General features: G+C 45.3%; 1 protein-coding gene across 1 annotated transcript in view; it reads left to right on the forward strand.

The window, feature by feature from the left end:
• Nucleotides 1–20,701, forward strand: part of SCML4 (Scm polycomb group protein like 4) — a 48,250-nt gene that overhangs the window by 17,859 nt on the left and 9,690 nt on the right. The window contains exon 5 of the mRNA XM_068414221.1: nt 16,047–16,313. Coding sequence (XP_068270322.1) covers nt 16,047–16,313 — 267 coding nt within the window. The remainder of the gene's footprint in view (nt 1–16,046; nt 16,314–20,701) is intronic.

A 20,701-nucleotide genomic window follows, 5' to 3' on the forward strand; every position in this document is an offset into this window, starting at 1 on the left:
CTACATGGATGAGAAGCTAACAGGGCAGGGATCCTGTGAAGTGCCTCCCTCTACAGCCTCTGTATTCAGCTTTCATTAGTCCTCCCATGCTGAGCCAACAGAGGCTTGGGTGTGTGCATGGAAAAGGGACATTTCTGGAACACCTACATACTGTTGAGATGCACCTATGCAATGTTAGACTGTTATTTTTCAGAGGAAAGCATGTTTGCTATAAAACTTCTTGTGGGCACAACAACTGAAGAAAAATTTTTCTTAAAACATGGGGTGCTGGCCTATGGGGGAAGCACCAAACATCATAAACATCATCTTCTTTCCCCTTTCAGTCAATTCTTTCCTTGCTCTTTCTGCCCTGAACCTTGGGTTTTGGTTATTTTTTGCTGTTAGACAATTGTTGTGCTCCATACAGAGCATGGCTGCGTGTAAGCAGTAGCTGCAGCAAACCTTTCGTTAGACAAGGACTTCTGTGGCCACCCTGTCCTCACCAGGGGGGAGACGGGAAGGTCTGTAAATAAAGTCCCCAGCCTTGTTCCTCTCACAAGTCAAATTTGCATACATAGATACCACATGGTGTCTCCTCCTGCTGCCCACAGGAGAACAGCACCTCTTCTCATGGCAGTGGTTGGAGGTAGGGCCGCATATGGAGCAGAAGCACAGCAGGAGGTAGATGTACCCTATGTTACATCAGTGCCTCTCTATATAGGAAGGTGGGCTCTTCCTATCTACAAGCACATGAAAAGCTGGCAGAAGTGCTATAGCAATGCACTGTAAGAGTGTGACTAGTAGGCAAGACACTAGGCTGGGAGCTGGATTTTGTCAGACTTTCCCATTGATTGTGTGGGCAAGACACCCTCCCCTGCTGTGCCTTTACTTACGTATCTGTCCATGGAGGGCAATAATTCTTGTCACCATGTGCAAAGCCCTTCTAAAACAGCTAGGAAAAAAAGAATAACATGATAGAAAACTACATATTATTACAATCAACATTTTCTGTTCCAAGCACCAAATAAACAGCAGCTCAGAAATTTCAAGCACTGAGAGGGCAAGAAAAATGTTGTCTTTCCTCTTTCTACTATGGTGGCTTGTTTAATCTTGTCTTGTTGCATGCTGTGAGGAGCAGTGCTCCTGGCTTCTCAGCACACTCAGAATAAATGGCTGTTATGGCTATCAATAGCTTCAGCTCTCTTCAGCATTTAATTACCTGCAAAGGCCATTTATTGCCTCATATATTCCTCTACCATGAACATTATCCTTTAAACAATAAATAAAATATTAAGGTCACTTTTAAGGAGGGAGCAGAGGAGCACAAACCATCCAGCCACAGCAAAGTCTAATATAAAATGTTTGTCTGGTCTTTGGGGCATTTGAATTGACAGCAGAGCCTGCAGTAGAGCAGAGAAAGGGTGGGATGGCTGCAGGCATTTCTTCCTTCCCTCCTTTCATTCATGCATGAGTCTGTGCATCCATCAGCAGGATGGGTGCCTCCTCCCTCTCCAGACACAACCCAGCTGACCCCAGGGCATTCCACTGAGTACCCCCACACTGAGGTCCTGCCTGCAGCTAGAGCATCACCCCCAGGGCCGGCTTCCTGAAATGAGGTGTCCAGGGTGGTAACTCTGTGGAAGAGCAGAAAGAGAGGCAGCTGCAGCTGGAGTTGAACATTACCTCATCAATCAGGAACCTGGAGAGGGACAGGAACAGTTTAGGATGGTACAAGAGGTAGGAAGTAAAAGCAGGAAGGTTAAAGAAAAAAGAAAGTCAGTGCTCTTGTGGAGGGATTTCATGAGGGTAGTAGTAGAGGCTTTAGCATTCAGGCCCTTTAAACCCAGACCAGAAGAGACAGTAATGGGCAAATTCTGCCCTGGCAGGAAGAAAGATAAGAGATGGATGGGAGAGATGAAATTCCCCTGTGATATAATTTGCCTGAACTCTATAAAATTGACAGAACTGGGTAAATTGACCCTTCTGACCTTTAAGCTGTGCGATTACTCTTTGTTAACTCCCAAATGAAGGTAGAGTCCCTTTCTGTTCCTTTAAGTTTATGAAATTGTATCTCCTTGTGGATGCAAAGGAATGCAGCTATGAGCAGATATCACTTCAGCAGAAATCCTCTTTTCCACCTTCTAATGAGCTGTTTTACCTCCGCAGTCTTGAGAGGGTGCAAGAAAATCCACCCTTTTTGAAAAGCTAACCCTCATGGGGGTAGGCACTCTGCTACCAGCAGTGGATGAGGGGAAGCCCAAAGGCCCTTCTGTCATTCAGCCCAAGATGTGCTCAGAGCCATGGCACAGGTACCAGCGGTGCTGGAGATTGCCTGGACTGCAGCCACGGCAGTTAGAAGAGAGAGCTAGGCTCTGAAATGGAGTTTAAAGAAGGGAAAAAGATGCTTTTTTTCCCCCTATCAAAAGGTGTGCATAAGGAAAGTAGATAAAATGATGGGTATAAATGCTTGAAGCATGATGGATGAGATTATATCCACTACAGAAAAAAACACCCCTGGGTATAAGCATTTAATTCAAGCTTTACATGCTCATTCACATGGACGAAGCACAAGACACTGTTTTAGAGCCCTGGTCAGGTAAATCATGGGATTGTAGCTGCTTCAGCTTCAGTTTTAGCTTTAACTTTGTTTTAGCTGGTAAAGACTTTTTCTGTGGAACTATTTGATTCCTTTAGGAGGCTGGGCTTTGATTTTGAATAGCTTAAATGAAAGCTGAAACAGGAATTTCCATACCTAATCTTGTTAAATATTGATCACAGAATCACAGAATCACAGAATCAACCAGGTTGGAAGAGACCTCAGGGATCATCGAGTCCAACCGCTGCCCCTACACCACCCTGTCAACTAGACCATGGCACTAAGTGCCATGTCCAGTCTTTTCTTAAACACACCCAGAGATGGTGACTCCACCACCTCCCTGGGCAGCCCATTCCAATGTCTAATAACCCTTTCTGTAAAGAAATTCTTCCTGATGTCCAACCTGAACCTCCCCTGGCAAAGCTTGAGGCTGTGCCCTCTTGTCCTATCGCTAGTTGCCCGGGAGAAGAGGCCAACTCCCACTTCACTACAACCTCCCTTCAGGTAGGTGTAGACTGCAATAAGGTCACCTCTGAGCCTCCTCTTCTCCAGGCTAAACAACCCCAGCTCCCTCAGCCATTCCTCGTAGGTCAGACCCTCCAGACCCTTCACCAGCTTGGTCGCCCTCCTCTGGACTCGCTCCAACACCTCAACATCTTTCTTGAAGTGCGGGGCCCAGAACTGAACACAGTACTCAAGATGCGGCCTCACCAGTGCCGAGTACGGAGGGACGATCACCTCCCTAGACAGGCTGGCTACACTATTCTTAATAGAGGCCAGGATGCCATTGGCCTTCTTGGCCACCTGGGCACACTGCTGGCTCATGTTTAGCCGTCTGTCGATCAGCACCCCCAGGTCTCTTTCCACCGGGCCACTTTCTAACCACTCTTCCCCCAGCCTGTAGAGTTGCATGGGGTTGTTGTGGCCGAAGCGTAAGACCCGGCACTTGTTCTTGTTGAACCTCATGCCGTTGGTCTCGGCCCATCTATCTAACCTGTCCAAATCCCTCTGAAGGGCCTTCCTACCCTCCAGCAGATCGACACTGCCACCCAGCTTGGTGTCATCTGCAAATTTACTGAGGGTGCACTCAATCCCTACGTCTAGATCATCTATAAAGATATTGAACAGCACCGGCCCCAGAACTGAGCCCTGGGGAACATCGCTAGTGACCGGCCGCCAGTTGGACTTTGCCCCATGCACCACCACTCTCTGGGCTCGGCCATCCAGACAGTTTTTAACCCATTGAAGAGTCCACCCATCCAAGCCCCGGGCAGCCAGTTTGTCCAGGAGGATGCTGTGGGAGACAGTGTCGAATGCCTTACTGAAGTCTAGATAGACTACATCCACAGCCCTGCCCTCATCTACTAAGCGGGTCACTTGGTCATAGAAGGAGACCAGGTTGGTCGAGCAGGACCTGCCTTTCATGAATCCATGTTGGCTGGCCCCGATGCCCCGATTATCCTGCATGTGCCATGTAATGGCACTCAGGATGATCTGTTCCATCACCTTGCCTGGCACCGAGGTCAGGCTGACAGGCCTATAGTTCCCTGGATCATCCTTCCGGCCCTTCTTGTAGATGGGCATTACATTTGCTAATTTCCGGTCAGCTGGAACTTCTCCAGTTATCCAGGACTGCCGGTAGATAATCGAGAGTGGTTTGGCAAGTTCATTTGCCAGTTCCTTCATTACTCTGGGGTGAATCCCATCCGGGCCCATAGCCTTGTGGGTGTCCAACTGGCACAGCAGGTCACTAACCGTCTCCTCCTGGATCCTGGGAGGTTCACACAGCCCCCCGTCCCTAACTTCAGGCTCTGGGGGCCGAGTCTCCTGAGGACAACCGGTCTTGACATTAAAGACCGAGGCAAAGAAGGCATTGAGCACCTCTGCCTTTTCCTCATCCCCTGACACTACACTACCCTCCTCATTCAGCAAGTGGTGGAGGCTCTCCTTGACCCTCCTTTTGCTGTTGATGTATTTGTAAAAGCTTTTTTTGTTGTCTTTGACTGTAGCAGCCAAATCGAGCTCTAATTGAGCTTTGGCCCTTCTAATCTTCTCCCTACACGACCTGGCAACATCCCTATAGACCTCCCAAGTTACCCGACCCTTCTTCCAGAGCAAGTAGGCTCTCTTTTTTTCTTTAAGTTCTAGTCTGAGTTCCCTGTTTAACCAGGCCGGTCTTTTTCCCCGACGGCTTCCTTCCTACAGACTGGGACAGCCTGCTCCTGAATATTTAGCAATTCCCTTTTGAAGCATGTCCAGCCTTCCTGGACTCCTTTGCCCTCCAGGCCCGATTCCCAAGGGACTCTGTCCACCAGCCTCTTAAACAGGCTAAAGTCAGCCCGCCGGAAATCTAAGGCAGAAGTTCTGCTCTTGCCCCTCCTTACTTTCCCCGCTATCAAAAACTCTAACATTTCATGGTCACTATTCCCAAGACGGCCACCGACCCTCACATCTCCCACTAGTCCTTCTCTGTTCACAAACAACAGGTCAAGCAGGGCCCCTCCTCTAGTGGGCTCATTTACCACTTGCATGAGGAAGTTGTCCTCCACACATTCTAGGAACCTCCTAGATTGCTTCCTCTCTGCCATGTTGTATTTCCAGCAGACATCCGGCAAGTTGAAGTCGCCCACAAGTACAAGGGCCGGCGACTGGGCGGCTTCTGACAGCTGCTTGTAAACGCCTCATCCGCCTGCTCATCCTGGTTGGGTGGTCTATAACAGACTCCCACCGTAATGTCCGCCCTGCCGACCTTCCCCCTGATCTTCACCCATAAACATTCAACCTTGTCATCCTCACCATCTTCCTCAATTTCAACACAGTCCAAGCACTCCCTAACATATAGCGCTACCCCACTGCCTCTCCTGCTTCGCCTGTCCCTCTTAAAGAGCTTATAGCCATCCATAGCTGCACTCCAGTCATGAGAGTCATCCCACCACGTTTCTGTGATGGCAACCACATCATAACCTTCCTGCTGTACAGTGGCCTCTAGCTCTTCCTGTTTGTTGCTCATACTGCGTACATTGGTGTAAATGCACTTCAGCTGGGCTAGCGGCCTTGCCCCCGACACAGGCCTGTCACCCTTAGGTTCATTTGTGGCTGCCCTGGTCTTATCCCCCTCCCCCATCGAACCTAGTTTAAAGACCTCTTATAAGGTCTTTAAACTAGGTCTACACATATCTGTGATCTAATTGTCTCCATTTAGCCCGCACCCAGGGCTAAACAATAACCAGTTGTTCTATGACCCAAGACCCCTCCCCAGCTGAGAAAGGGAATTGGGAAAAGGAGGGAGACTCATGGGTTGAAGGTTAAACAGATTTAATAAAAGAAGAAAACCCATATCAATGCTAATACAAAAGACACAAAGTTATGCTCAGCCCATAAAACGGTGGCAAGTCACTCCAGGGATCACAACCCTTGAGAAGAGAGAAGAAAGAGGGAGAAGAAAGCTGAGCAAAGGGCCCCCATCCCTAGCAAGCTTTCCCATTTATAGTGAACCATGTTAATGTTACAGAACACACCTGTGGGCCAGCCTGGGTCAGCTGCCCTGACTTACTGCTAATGGCCTTGATCACCATGCCATGGCTGGCCACAAACTGAAACAAAATGTAACAGAAAAGTGATTCTATAAATTTTATCCCCACAAAAGCAGGACACTAATATACCCTTATTTCAAGCAGTCAGATCAGCAGGTCACAGGCCACAACTGATGATGAAAAAAAAAAGCGCCGCGTGCATTAGCCAGCATGACCCACCAGATTTTTCATAGATGGCGAGAGCGGAAAAGACAATCCTCAGGATCCTTACCTTGTGGCAGTTCAAGCCACGTTAGATAGCATCACTTGGGAGCCACATGCGATGTGTCAGTGTACGCTCTGACAGCCTGTGAAAGCCACAGGCAATTAGATGTGTAGCTCCTTGCTGCTGGGTTGCTGCGGCACCCAGGGTAATAGGAAGATTGGCTATGGCAGTGGAGGAGGCTAAGAGAGTTACCAGAGCCAGCACTTGCTAAGTAAAAGACAAAACAAGAAACATTTTGGAAGAGAGAGGAACGCTTGTTCGTGTTCCGTGAGTCTGGACGAGGGGGCTCAGGGGCATCGTCACGTTGCAGATTCCCGTGCTTCTGGGACTACCTTGGACATGTTGCCTATGGCAGGGCCTGGGTTTGCACCTCCATGGGAAGAAGCACAGCCAGCTGAGAGGGGGGAAAAAGGAGTCTTGTGTTTAAGCTGTTTCCGTTTGACAGGTTTCAAAGCAGAATCTGATTTTTTTTTCAGGGGATGTTACTGATTTTTGCTTGGATGTTCTTCACTTTTTCAGCTCAGTTTTTCTCCTCCCCCACATTGCTTTTTTAACCTTTTAGATTAAAAGGCTCTTCCTCCTTTATCGGTCTTTATCTACCTTCTGTTTGTCTCTGTCCTTTTCCGTTTCCCTACCAAATAAATGGAAACCCACACACAATGGCATTTCCAGTTCCATGGAAATAAAACATCATTTCTTTTTCCTTGAAAAGTCTTGGCCCCTGTTTAATCAATGGTGCTCCCCAGCTCTTTAGGATTTATTTGTTTGCAGTAATTATACAAAGTACCTCAAAGTGCCTTTCGGAAAGTAGTAACAGAAAGACAATTCAGGCCGTGGGCAGCAGTGAGAAAGGTAAGGGTGCAAGGTGAGGGGTTGCACCACCAGTAGCTGGGCAAGAGAAATACATCCCCACCTCTCACTGAAAATGATCTGCAAGTGGAGGTTTGTGGAATCAGGTACTTTACAGCGGGATTCTTCATGGAAGAGGTGATTAAACAAAAAGGTGGCAGTGGCTTGCTAGAATTCAGCAGAGAAGCCAAAGTTAAGGAAAATGTAGTGAGGCTGGGGGAGAGTCCTGGGATGGGATCCCAGGGCAAGCCCAGCTTCCCGGCGGCACAGCACAGTGCAGCACACCGGTGTGAAGGAAAACCGGCTCTGCAGGATCATGGGGAGAGGAGGGGATAAAAAGACCAGAGAAAGGACAATTGGTGACTTCCTAGCTGCTGGGACTGAGATCAGTCAGAGATGTCAGAAGTAGTAGCAAAGAAGGCAGGAAAAGAGAGGACTTGCAAAGGGGAACTAAGGCTTCAGGGTCCAGCTATGTTGTATTTATGTGGCAGAAGAAACCCCAGAAGATATATCAGAAAGTCCAGCTGAGCTGCAGCACTGGGCAGGGAGAAATGAAGCAAAGACTTTATAAAAGGTCTTATACCTACATATAAACACAGGCACAGGCTCATGCTTTATTTGTGCTCTACCTAATTTCTGGATGAGATTACTAGTTATTAATGGGCAAACGCAGCTTATTTTGCAGTTACTGCACTTTGCTCTAGACATCTCAATTCTTCTGTCTCAAATTATTTGTTTTTCAAACAAAAAAATTGCTGTTAAATATTTTAAGCCAGTACTAAGCGATATAATTCAGGGAGATTCATCATGGTGGTAGCAGAACAGAAATACATTAAGTACTTCAGCTGCAGAGAAGCCCAGTATATAACACCTTGAAATTTTCAAATAACACAGTCATTTTCATCTAGTCTATTCTATATACAGCTTTTTGTGACTTTTATCAATGCTGATTTATAAGCATACTGAGTACATTATAAACGACCTGGATAGAAAAGCCCCTCTAGGTACTGCTAGAAGCTGAAGACAGAAAAGATCGATCGCAGCCTCTCCCATCTCCCTCTGCCAGTGCAGAACTATTGCTGTGCTAAGACACAAAACTATGCAACCACGATAAGTCTCCTTTCCACGATGTACACTTTGGTGTAACATAAAGGGAAGGGAGAAGGGAAGAGAATGGAGGAGCAGGTCTGAAATCAGGAGGAAGAGATCAAAGAAAGACTTTTTCTAAAGGCTGGATCCCTATGTCATTGAAGTCCCTTTGCCTTCACTCGTGGGTATGCAGTGCCTAAACAATTTGCCTACGCTGTAAGATAGGACTAAAACCTCTCCATTGCAACACATTTACTTAATCATCCCCAAGCACTTAAAACAAAAAAATCCTCGATGGGTTATTTATACACACGAGCACCTTTTATTATTAAATCAAATCTATTTGTCAGCAGCTAGCTTGTGAATTTACTCTACCTTTTTACTCAGTTTGGACAATAAAACTGTGTTGATCTGTTCCCAGCCAGTTTGATTCCCTGGTTCTACTGCATTAAACACAATGTGGCTGTTGTCTGGGCTGCAAACACTCAAGGGAAATTGTTTAAATAATGAAAAAAAATGCCTATGCTGAAGTCCTTGCAATCAGGACAACACTGGATTTTGGAAAATTCTCTAAAACTTTAGATTCTTGATGTTAACTGACTGTCAGCTTCTCCTTGGGGGATTCAGCACTTCAGTTACCACAAAATATTTTTTAGCAGCTAGGACATAACGAGATGATACATGGTGCAGTAAAGCTTCAACCTAAACCCTGGAGAATTCACTGCAGGTTTTATCTCCACAGTGTGGCCATGTTTTCAGTGTTCATAATATCTACATCCACAAGTGGATGAGGCTTATTTACATTTTCCTGTTCTGACTGACTAGTAACCCCCCTTTTTCTCCCCCGTGGATGCAATTGTGTGTTTCTATAACCCATGCAAAAGTTATCCTGTAGACTGAAAAACACAGGCGTGACAGCCCTGAACCGCTGTCGGCGGATGCCCTGGGCTGTCTGCTCACTCGCTGCCTCTCTGCAGCTGCCTCTCTGCAGCAGCCTCAGGGATGCTGTGGCTCCTTGGGGACTCATCTCCATGCCACTCCGTCTTGGTGAGCAGCGAGCAGCTTGGCTCCGCTGCCATGAACCAGATGTTGCTCCCTGTAACGCTTTGCTAGTCCAGCTAAGCCCTGGCAGCTACAGGCTGGTGTGGAAAAGGTCCAGTCCTTGCCCAGCTGTGCAGGGTGCAGATGCATGCACCAGAGAGTGGTGTTGACACAGTGTAGAAACACCTGCTAAGGGGTGACATCATATTTTCATTGTGCTGCACGTCTGGACGGGCGATAGAGCTAAAAGGAATGGGCTAGTGCTGTAATCCCAGAGTAAATCACAGCAGGCAGAGCTGGAAAGTCTTAATCCATCGTAGGAAGCTCTTATCTTTAGATAGATGCATGCAGGCTCATGCTACAGGGAAGATAAGGTCCATGGTCCATTTCTGACTGGACAGAAATGTGTGAGGCTGTTTGGCAGACACAGAAAAAGTTATTTTTTTAAAAATGTTAAAACAGAAGATAGAAGTTCAGAACCAAGGCATATCTTTCACACTCTTAAATACTGTTTAGATATCTCTGCTCTCTCCCTTTCTGGCTTACACTAGATTGAACTGATGGTTAAAGTCACCTGAAGTATTTCCTTCTGCATTTCTGCATTTGCTTTTTGCGTTTCCCCACTTTATTTTTCCTTCCACGAAGGCTGAGATGCAGGGTTTCTAACCTCCACAGCTGCTTAAAACCATCCTCTCCCACTCCCCCCCACTGCCTCCCAGATAGGGCAAATGCCATCCTTGTGTGGGGAGCTAGAGCCAAGCTCAGGAACTATAAAATACAGGCAAAGATAAAACCATGCAAGGAGTCTCACAATAGTATTTTGACACTGTGGCTGGCTCCTCTCAAAATGACTGGGGGATGAGAAAATGCTGGCCCTGGCTGGGGAAGAGGAGAGGTCTGAGGAAGCTATGATATCATGCTGCTTAAAATATGGAGTTCACAGCTGGTCAACACATTATAGAAAATATATGGTAGCACTTAAAAAGGTACAGGGAAGGGTCAGAGGGCAAAGCCCCTCACTAAACAATATGAGAAGCAGGAGATGACACAAAAAACGAAGAGTGGGGGTGGAGAAAAGAGAAAGAAAGAAAAAGAAAGAAAAAGGAAGGAAGGAAGGAAGGAAGGAAGGAAGGAAGGAAGGAAGGAAGGAAGGAAGGAAGGAAGAAGTCTATATTCATAGAATCATAGTATGGTTTGGGTTGGAAGGGACCTTAAAGATGACTCTGAGGAAAAGAAGTTAATGAGGAATTTAATTAGAGCAAATACAAATGATCGAGCATTGCAGGTTGTGGAGTAAAAGGTTATGAAATGCCACAAAAGTATTGGCCTAGAAGGAAAGACAGTTGTCCCAGGAAGCTACTGGTGTGTAAAAGAGGACTTCCCTGGTTCGGGGATCAATGTCCGGTGTGCTCAGAGGTGAGGGCGCAGGTTTCCATTGGTGCCCCATGCAGCCTTCACCCAGATACAGCCACTCCATGGCTGTGCAGGACACGCCCTTTTAACTGGGAACGGAGACCCTGGTCCCAGTACACTGCCCTGACCTCAGGCTCTGCTGTCCAACCAGCAATCTGGGGACAAACCCAGAGAGAGGCGTGGGGGTATCAAGAAAGGGAAAGCTGGATGAATGAAAGTGTTAGATGCATGGAAGGGGAACAGCCTGGGGAAGAAAGGGCTATGCAGATCAGTGGTGCGGGAAGAGGGAAAACAGAAAAGGGAGATAGGAAAATAGGTGGCAAAATGGGAAAAGGATGATGCTGCTGGTGTGGGAAAGTAGCGTTAGAGTAAGATCGAGATGCTGGGAATATGATGGAAAAGCAGTAGGAAGAGACGATGGGGAAGGACAGAGGGAGGAGCAGGTTGGGGGTAGAAGGGAAGGAAGCGTGAGACAGGTAAAGAGAGAGAGGGATGTAACATGGGAAGTGATGTGTGAGCAGCAGCAGGTGAGGAAAGCAGCACAAGACATGTTTGGCCTGGGAGGAGAGAAGGCAGGCTAGAGAGTGTCTCTGGAGCGCAGAAAGAGATTTTTACCTATAGGAGAGATTTTAGCAGAATAAGTTTGGGGTTTTTTAAGATAAAGAAGAAAAAGTGAGAGATTAGATCTGCTCAGAAAAACGTCAGCTAAGGATCATCTCTCCTGGGTATACACTCTTCTTCATTTCCTGCTTGACTTGAAATTTATTTTCATTTGCTTTCCTAATGCACAATGGGAGGCATAATTTTTTTGTCTTTCTGGAGTGTCTTTATTCCCACACTCTACCAAAGGTCCATTGTATGTGTTCTGCATTCACACATGCAGTATATACCCATGTGGCACGCTGTAGTGGCATACAGATACTGCCAAGGAGAAGGACTTAACATGTTGCAGAGGTGAGAGACAAGTATTTTTCTTTATCTTAACGGAGAACTGGGGTCCCGAGATAACGGATAACCTGATCAAGGTCACTCCAGAAGTCTGCAGCAGAGCTGGGATGCAAGATGCAGGTTCTCATGCTGTTTTAACTCTCAGCTGACCCATCTTCAGGAATTTGGCTAGGAACCATACAGGTTGCTACTTTAAAGAAATGTGCATTTTTAAATTGGGAAAGCAGTTGTTTTTTTTTCTCTTCTCTTTTGCTGCATTTTAAGGTGTGCTGGATGTAACAGCCTTGGGCTTTTCAATCCAGTTGCCTGTGGATCATTCATGGAAATGAAAACTCTGACAAAATGCCTTGAGCGTCTCAGAGTGGTGAACAGTTGTAACGGAGACTACTGTGCTCAAAGCAAAGGCTTGAAGCAGCTTTCTCATAAATCCTGCTTTAGAACATTGTGTACTAATTTCTCACTAGTGTGTGCCCTTCTGCTGACTACCTAGAAAATAAAATACAGAAGGGTGACAGAATACAGAAGGGCTAAGCTACAGATTTATGAAACTGTTGCATTTTAAACCTCAATAGAGAGTTATGTTTTCTTCTATTGTCTTAGAAAACATGTTTTTCTCTAATTGGCCAAAGTGGGATTAGTAGCTGTGAAAGCTGTATGCTTTACAAGGCCTTCTGGGAGCTTACAAAATGCAGATATTTTCATACATATCATTGGTGGAGCCCCAGCTCATGCAGCTTCTCTGTGGTACAAACTAAGAAGGAGCTGGAGAAATATGAACACAAAGAGCTGCAATAGCCTTTTGTAGTTTTTGGACAGTGGAGCCTGTCCCTCCCACTGTCTCCTGTCCCACTGTAAGAGGCCCAGGACCCCCTCACATGACCCCTTGCCACAGTCCTCCCCTACCCTCTATGGCTGCTTCTTGGAGTGGAGAAGATGTCAGTGATAGGATCAGAGGACAATTCAGGTGGGAAGGGACCCCAGGAGGTTTCTGGTCCAACCCTTTGCCCAAAGCAGGGTCAGCTGTGGGGTCAGATCAGGTTGCTCAGGGCTTTGTCCAGTTGGGTCTGGAAAACCTCCAGTGCCAGAGCCTGCACAGTCTCTCCGGGCAACCTCTGCCACTGCCCCACTGTCCTCACAGGGAAAAGGTGTCTCCTTACATCCAGTCTGAAGTTTTCATTTCAATTTTTTCCTGTTGTCTCTTGTTCTCCTGGCATGCACCACTGTGAATACCCTGGCTCCATCTTCTTGGTGACCTCCCCATGGGTCCTCTGGGGCTGGTGTTAGGTTCCTACCCCCAAGCTTCCACCCTTCCCAGGCTGAACAAGCCCTGTTCCCCCAGCCTCTCCTCGCCAGGAAAGTTCTTCAGGCCCCAGGCATCTTGATGACCCTCCACTGAACTCACCCATTTATCCATGTCTGTCTGGTATTGCAGAGACCAAATCTGGATGCCAGCTTAGACCCCTGTGGTATCCCACTTTTTACTGGCCTCCATACAACCCATTAACTGCCACCCACTAAACCTGATCATCCAACCAGTTTCTCACTCATCACAGCTGTAATGTTCTAACCTGGATGCAGGAATATGGTGGGAAATGATGTTGAAAGCCTTGCTAACTTCAAGGCAAATGACATCCACTGCTTTCCCATTGCCCACAAATGCAGTTGCTTTATGATAGAAGGCAATCACATTGGTCAGGTGTGACTGATCCTTGGTGAACCCATACAGACTGTCCCCAGTGACCTTCACCTCCTTCTCTGCTGCTGGGGGTGGGGGGGGGTCATGAAATGCAGATGTCTTCTCCTGCCCTGAAGTGTCACTGGGGACTGTGCCACCCCTCAGGGGCATAATGGATCTCTCTGTGCCCTGAAAGTCCCCCAGGCCTGCCTGCCTCTTCCTTCCTACATGTGGGTCTCTCCTGGGGATGGGAAGACTGTTGCAGGGCATGGGGTCAAGGTGCATCAGCTCATGCAGTTTTACAAAGCAGCCCACACTCATCAGTGAGCACAGAAGCTGACCAGCACCTTTTAAAATAGTATGATTTGAAACCTGTAACCACACATACTTGAATGCACAGTCTCCTTTTTCCTCATCTAACTGGGACCTGCATTTCATCATGAGCTGCTTTTGGTCAGGAGGAGATGACTCTGATGAGTTGCTTTTGTAATCTACTGACTACTCTTTTCAACTTGAAGATCAGGAGCTCTGAAAAGGCTTGCTTAGAAACCTGGTTGCTTGAGATGATCCCTGCTCCCCCTGTCCAATGAAGACATGAATATGACTTTTCAAATTCCCAGAGCACCTTCCACTGGGGCATGTTTCAAACAGTAATGAATGGAGGCTCCTGCTTGGTCCGTGGCAATAGGCATCATTACTCACATTTTGGAGCCCAAAGAGGAGACATGTAGAATAAATTGATCTAGATCAAGAAAAGAGGGCAAGGTCAGGAACAGAACTGATGGCGTCTGGCTCCTCGTCACAGTCTCGTACACAACCCATAGATGCCTTTCCACAGGGAGATTTCACCCGCACATGTCTTATTTCATATAGACTACTGAGAGAATCTGACATAGTCAAAAAATCACTGGTGTCTGCTCACAAACTTTGGAGTCATTTATATACACAGTAATAAAAGCTGTATGCTGTATGCTGTTTATTTAGCAAGGCTCTTTTAATGTGCTGTTTGTTGTTTTGATAGTCTGTATCTTCTTTATATTGTAATCATATTAAAAGAGCATTCTTTTCCTGGAATAAAAAGGTAATGATTCACAAGAGGTATAATTATTCCATGCAGTGCAGGCAGGATTCTTTATGCATAAGAGGCTTTTATTGCAAGTGTTCTACACAGTAATTAAATTCATTTGAATGAGGAGGCTTGATTGGATTTTCTTTGGTTTATTGGGAGGAGTCTGAAAAGCAAGGTATTTAGCTCAATTGCTATACAATTTTGGCATCTGTTGGAGGTTAGGGAGAAATGTTCAGAGTGTCTGATTCCCATTTCTCTTATACTAGTGTTACATTAGCTGAACTCCATTGAATTCAATTGAGTTACACCCTATCTGTATTTGTGTGAGAATCAAGCTCAGAAATCCCTGGCAGAAAGCAGCAGGATACCTGAATGTATGCTGTAAGAATCCAAATTATCTAAGGGAAAAAAGCCTTGCTAAAGGGAAGTCACTTGCAGTGGCAAAGGCAAGTGCCCAAAAGTGAGGACACTTCACATTTACAGCTGTCCTTCAAATCTGGTGTTTGAGTTATGCTAAGTCCAGCCTTGGCCCAGAATGGAACAAAGTTTTAAAAGACAGAAGCAAGAAAATGAAAAGTCAGGCAATCATGTAACAAAAATCTGTGCTGTGGCTTGACACACGAGCCAGGATGGAGATCTCGGTTCAGACCAGAAGCAAGACAGACCAGGACCTAGATCTGAGGGGAACTGTCAAAAAAAGCCTGGGTACTTCAAAACCTGGGGCTAGACCTGCCTCAAGCCTGTGCATTAGACCCCCAAGCAAAGGGGAAAAAAAATCTCTAAAATAGGTCTGTAAGTGTAAAATTTGGTTTATTGGGAGGAGTCTGAAAAGCAAGGTATTTAGCTGCTACACGGTGTGCAAGAGGAGAGGAACCAGAGCAATGGTTTACAGTCATCCATGATGCCAGCACACATGTCTTAACCTGAGCTGGGTCCAAGTGACTCACTCACATATTTCTGCCCGTGATAAACCTTGGGCATGCTCGTCAGCCATCAAGCCTCTTCTCCTTGTGGGATACTGGGCCTGATGGACGTCTGCAGCTGAGGATATTTTCTGATTAATTTTGATAATTGCAGCCAGAATGCTTTGGTTTATCACCTTCACTCCCTCCTACTGGCTTGCCAGGCATTATGAACCCCACAAACTGCTTGTCCTGTTGAACTCCTCTGCCTTCTTCCTTTCAACTTTCAAGTTTTTAAATGAAAGGCAGAGCAAACAATAGCTGCACAATCATCCAGTCTTGGTGGTATTCAAGGAGAACCATGAGGCAAATGGGACCCGCCAGTCAGTGGCCCAGGACTTCATGGAGAATATTGCCATAAGCTGACATGGATGAGTCACATCAAGCCATAGTTTCCCTGTTGTGACTCTATTGAGTTCAGAGGGGTTGTGCTTCCCTTCATTATTTATTAATTCTCAGCAAGGATCCCTCCTGGAGCCAGCTGTCTGTACAGAAAGTTGGAAACTAACTTTTTGCCAAAAAAAAAGGGAATCTTGGCAAAAATATATATATAATTTTTTTCAAGGGCTGCATTAAAATTGGTTCTGTTTTACTGATGTTTCTTTTGCATCTTGGCTTCCTGAGCAGAAACAGTCATACCTGAGGACTACCTCACTGATCCTGTGAACATGAAGCGGTACAGCGTGGATCCTGCTGATTCTGCCCTTAGTTGTATGGGCTCCATGTATGTCACGCGGCAGAGTCCTGCAGACGGACGTCCTGCTGGAGGCTCCTCTTCCTCCTGTAGCCACCGTCCTGCCCAGATGTCTTCAGGGGGGTCCTTGTCTACTGGCCTGCGGCATCAGACCTCTAGCTCAACGAGGAATGGGACCTATCTTGAAGGAAACAGAAGTGGTAATATAACATCTTCCATTTAGCAATGTGTGTTGCTATGCTGGTGCCATGCTGGAGTCTTAACTCACTCCCAAATTCCCAGGAAAATTAATGAGGCAGGTCTCGGTTGACATCCATCCAGACCACTCATGCTTCCATTTAGAAGGAGAAATAATAATCTATGTAAACACAAAATCAATCTGTTCTTCATTAAGTAAGAAGGTGAATGTTTTCTAATGCTGTTATTAATTATGTAAACATATGTATTATGTATAATTGTGTGGCAATCACAACTGTTATTATCGACTTACAGATATAAATATTAATATATAAAGCATTCCTCTCAAGGATTGATACTGCCTACAAACAGGTAGCCGTTATTTGTGTGACACCAGCTCTGTACAAGATATGATGCAGAGCAAACCCAAATATTAGTGCCTACCTCAAAGTATTTTAGCAAAAGGTTTTGCTTCCTAGCTGCGTGGCCCATCCTGCCCTCTTAATCATGAACCAAGCCAGATTTTGCTTGAAAAAGGCTTCCCAGCAAAACATATTTTTAGAAATCATCCAGCTCACTGCTCAGAGCTCTTTTATCCTTCAGGAAGCAAAGTCACAAGAAGTTTATCTGCAAATTCAAGGGATGCCATGGGAACCACTGCATGCAATAACCTTTCTTCTTCCCTCTCGCTGTGTTTTTGTCCAGTTACCCTGCTAGGATTTATGTTTGCTGGATCGGTCACTCTGCCCATTAGCTATATTTGCTATTAGCCATGATTTTTTTGTCTCTGGAAATGACTTGGATTCATCAAACAGGTTAGCTAATTCCCTGAACTTCCATTAACTTTGTCTTTCTTTGCATTTTCCAGGTTTCCAGTTAACAGGTCTTTACCAGTAGTGATTCCAACAGTGTCTTCACCCCTTACTAATTATTCAAACTTCATTTATGCATTTTTCATCTTGAAGACAGATCTAACAAAGGAGTTGAGCGTTTCAGCCATTTCTAAGCCATTAATTTCTTTCCCTTCCTCATTTATTAATGGAATCTACTGTCACTCTAGTACAATTTTTTTTTAAAACCTTGATATATTTGCAGAAGCCTTGCTGGTTCCTCTAGTCCCTTTGTGTACCATTAGCTCATTACACTGTCTTTCTGCCCCTGCATTTCCCCTGGAAACTGCAAGTGATTCTGCATATTCTTGCTTGGTAGCCACTCCAGAGCCTGTTTCCCGTAGCCGCAGATCTTTGCATAATTCCTTCACATCCCTCACCTCCCCAACGCCTGTATTATTTCTTGTTCCTGAACTTTCACTATTTAATGTTTTAGAACATTATGCTTCCAAAATACATATTACCAGTATTTATCCTTGTATTTCTTCGTTTATCTAAGTTTGCCTTCCTAAATTTTCAATACCTACCCAAAACCTTCACTCACTTCGCTATTATTTTCACACACTTGTTTCCCTGGATTAACCCTGTGTTACTCTATCACACAGAGCACAGATAGGCGTTTGGTTCTCATCATTATTTTTTTCTTTACTTCCAGAGTCAGCTTCACTCAAATCAAAGTGGAAAGTATAGAAATGCACTACTGCAAACAACTTGTAAAAGGTTATCACTAAGAACTGGGGGCCTCAGTTACGAAGAAAAGGAAATGTTTCAGATCTTCTTCAGTGCCTCTTGGGCCGGCATAATCAGGTGCTGGGAGGACAAGAAGCTCTCTGTGCACAGGATTCATTTTCCCCTCTCCCACTGCTTCCTTAAAGCCTCCGAGCAGAACTGGGACCCTTTCGTCAAGCTTTTTAGTTGGCAGCTGCGAGGAGCCAAGATTTAACAATGCTGTTACTTGCTTGCTTTGAAAATCTTTATCATTCTGCTCGAGATCAGTCGTTGTCTCTTTGTAGTACACAGGAAGGGTCAGAGCAGCTCAGAGCAAAGTTCTGCCTACCCGTGCATCCTGTCTCCATCATGAGACAGCAGCACATCTCCAGGAAAGAGAGAAGTGTAGAGACTGTCATGCTTCCCCACTACCCTCTCCATCTTCAGAAATTTGTGGCTCAAGGACTTCCTGAACCAGAAGTGGTGGATTCCTATTTAGTAACACTTCATAGGTTTTTCTTCCCCGAATCACCCAGTGGATTATTGAATACTTTGCACATTTTCAGCATCCACAAAATACTGTGGTAGTGTTCCCATGCTTAAAAATGTGTTGTGTGGAGAAAAGCTGTGTTATCAGGGGTTTGAATCTATGTTCAAGGGACTGAAGCTTAACATCAGAGCTCCTTAAGCTTGCTCAGCTGCATTACTTTCCCTTCTTGTTTCTGACTGTGAATGTCCTCCTTAAGCTTGCTCAGCTGCATTACTTTCCCTTCTTGTTTCTGACTGTGAATGTCACTGTTTCCCAGTCTCAGACAATGTCTTGTGAAAACTCAGCATGGTCCTGAGCAGGAACCTAAGCTTCAGGAGACAGTGCCATCTCGCTTATCATGAATTCCCACAAAATTTGTAGTCTTTACAAAATGAAAGCCTAAAAGATGGCATGTCTTTTTTCCAGAACTGAACCAACAGAAAATTCATAGAGTGGCCATGCAATAGGCTTTGCAGGTTCCTATATTTCTCTAGCTTGAAACATATTAAAGCACTTTGAGGAGCAAAGAGGAAGAGATTACTTTTGGATCAGGCACCCATGATACATGGATACCTTTGAAGCAGCTACAAGTGACTAGGCTGTTACATATGATACTTTGGGATAAGAGGACTCATCCCAAAACTGTTTAGCATTTTTTATGTGACATGCATTTGACACTTGCATAGACTAGCTCCTCTGGGACCTTTGGGTCATTTGACCAGCTCAACAGCTGCTCCCTAAAACTGGCAGTTATGCAGTTAACGTCACAAAAACAGTTATTGAATTGTTGATATTGCTTATTTATAATTACCAACAATTTATTAGTCCCAGTATCATCCATCGTAGATTAGAGTCCACCATAAAGGTACCCACAAACCCATACAGAGATGGGTTTGCTGTCAAGATCTCCAACAGGACAAACAGCAATCCCCTGTGCTCTACCAACGTGCACCATGGTACAGCAGCCCAAATAGCTAGTGCACGTTTGTGCCACCACCATCCATTGCATTTCCTCTGATCCCCTCAGCTGCTTTCTGGAGCCTCCAGCAGAGTCTGCCGCAATCCACGGCAGGAGCTGGGTCCTCGGACACAGAGGAGAGCCATTTGCTCTCAGACATGACCAGGCACTTTTCAGTGGCTGTGATGAGAAACACAGTGACATCCATGAAGTCAAGGTGCCCGCAGATTCATTACGATATCACCTCTAGCATTAAAGACACCGTGCTCTTTCCAGTCACAGCCTGGTTTCATCTCCTGCTCCGTTTGCAATAGCATCAGCTCTGTAACACTGGAATTCCCACCATTGAGTCCTACAAAGCATTGCCCGTTCCTCCTTAAAATTAGCGACTGTATTTCTTCACAGCTATCATACTTTCACCCACCATGCTGCTTCCACTTTTACTGGCTTTTAAATCCCAGACTTTTAAAATACACCTTTCTGCAATTCCCTTAGTGCAGCCACACTAGAGTTTCATTACTGTCTTCACAAAATCTCTCTTGCAAAGGTCTTTGGAATCTGCGCTCTCACTGAGATGCTCCTGCGTGTATTTTTCCTCTTTCTAGGGATAATTTATATGCTGCTGAATCATAAGTGAGCACAGATGAGTAAGTGGAGCATGCCAGTCTCTTATTATCTTTCTCAGTCTGCATACTTACAAGGCAGGGATGGGCAGGACTCATTAAAAAGAGGAAGAATTTCTCTCTGAAACCTCAACCCAATCCTCTTTACTTGTGGATATTTTTGAAAAATAGCTTGCCTTATTTATCGTGGTGGGCAAATATAATGCAAAAAAACATAACCATAAAACATATCTCAGTGCATAGCAGAACATCTCTTTCAAGCGGAATGGATGAGATTAAACCTCAAAGCTCTCATTAATGCGATTGGAAGCTTGATGCCTAATTCTCCATGATTATGCTAAAAAATTCAAAAAAAACCCAACTCATTTCAGAAAGCCAACTGGGGCTGCTAACAGATAAACATACACTTTCCTGCCATCATTTGCCAAATTGAAGCTCTTAAATCAGGGAAGGAATAATCAAGGACATCATAAACCTTTCCAAGCCTGCTTACATAACAAATATAGCCTTTATTCCAAGTATGAAGAATTGCGTGTTCAACCACAACATAATAACCTTAACCTTGCCCTCTGGCTTGTTATTTTTATGTAGATTTTATTATCCAATATTAGCAATTAATTATTATCACCTGAGGACCTTTGCTAAAGAGGCAATCCTGCTTGCTAATACATTTATTTCCTGAAAACGTTTGGGGGTGCAGGTT

This window comes from Nyctibius grandis, chromosome 1 (genome assembly GCF_013368605.1).
Source record: "Nyctibius grandis isolate bNycGra1 chromosome 1, bNycGra1.pri, whole genome shotgun sequence".
Classification (NCBI taxonomy): domain Eukaryota; kingdom Metazoa; phylum Chordata; class Aves; order Nyctibiiformes; family Nyctibiidae; genus Nyctibius; species Nyctibius grandis.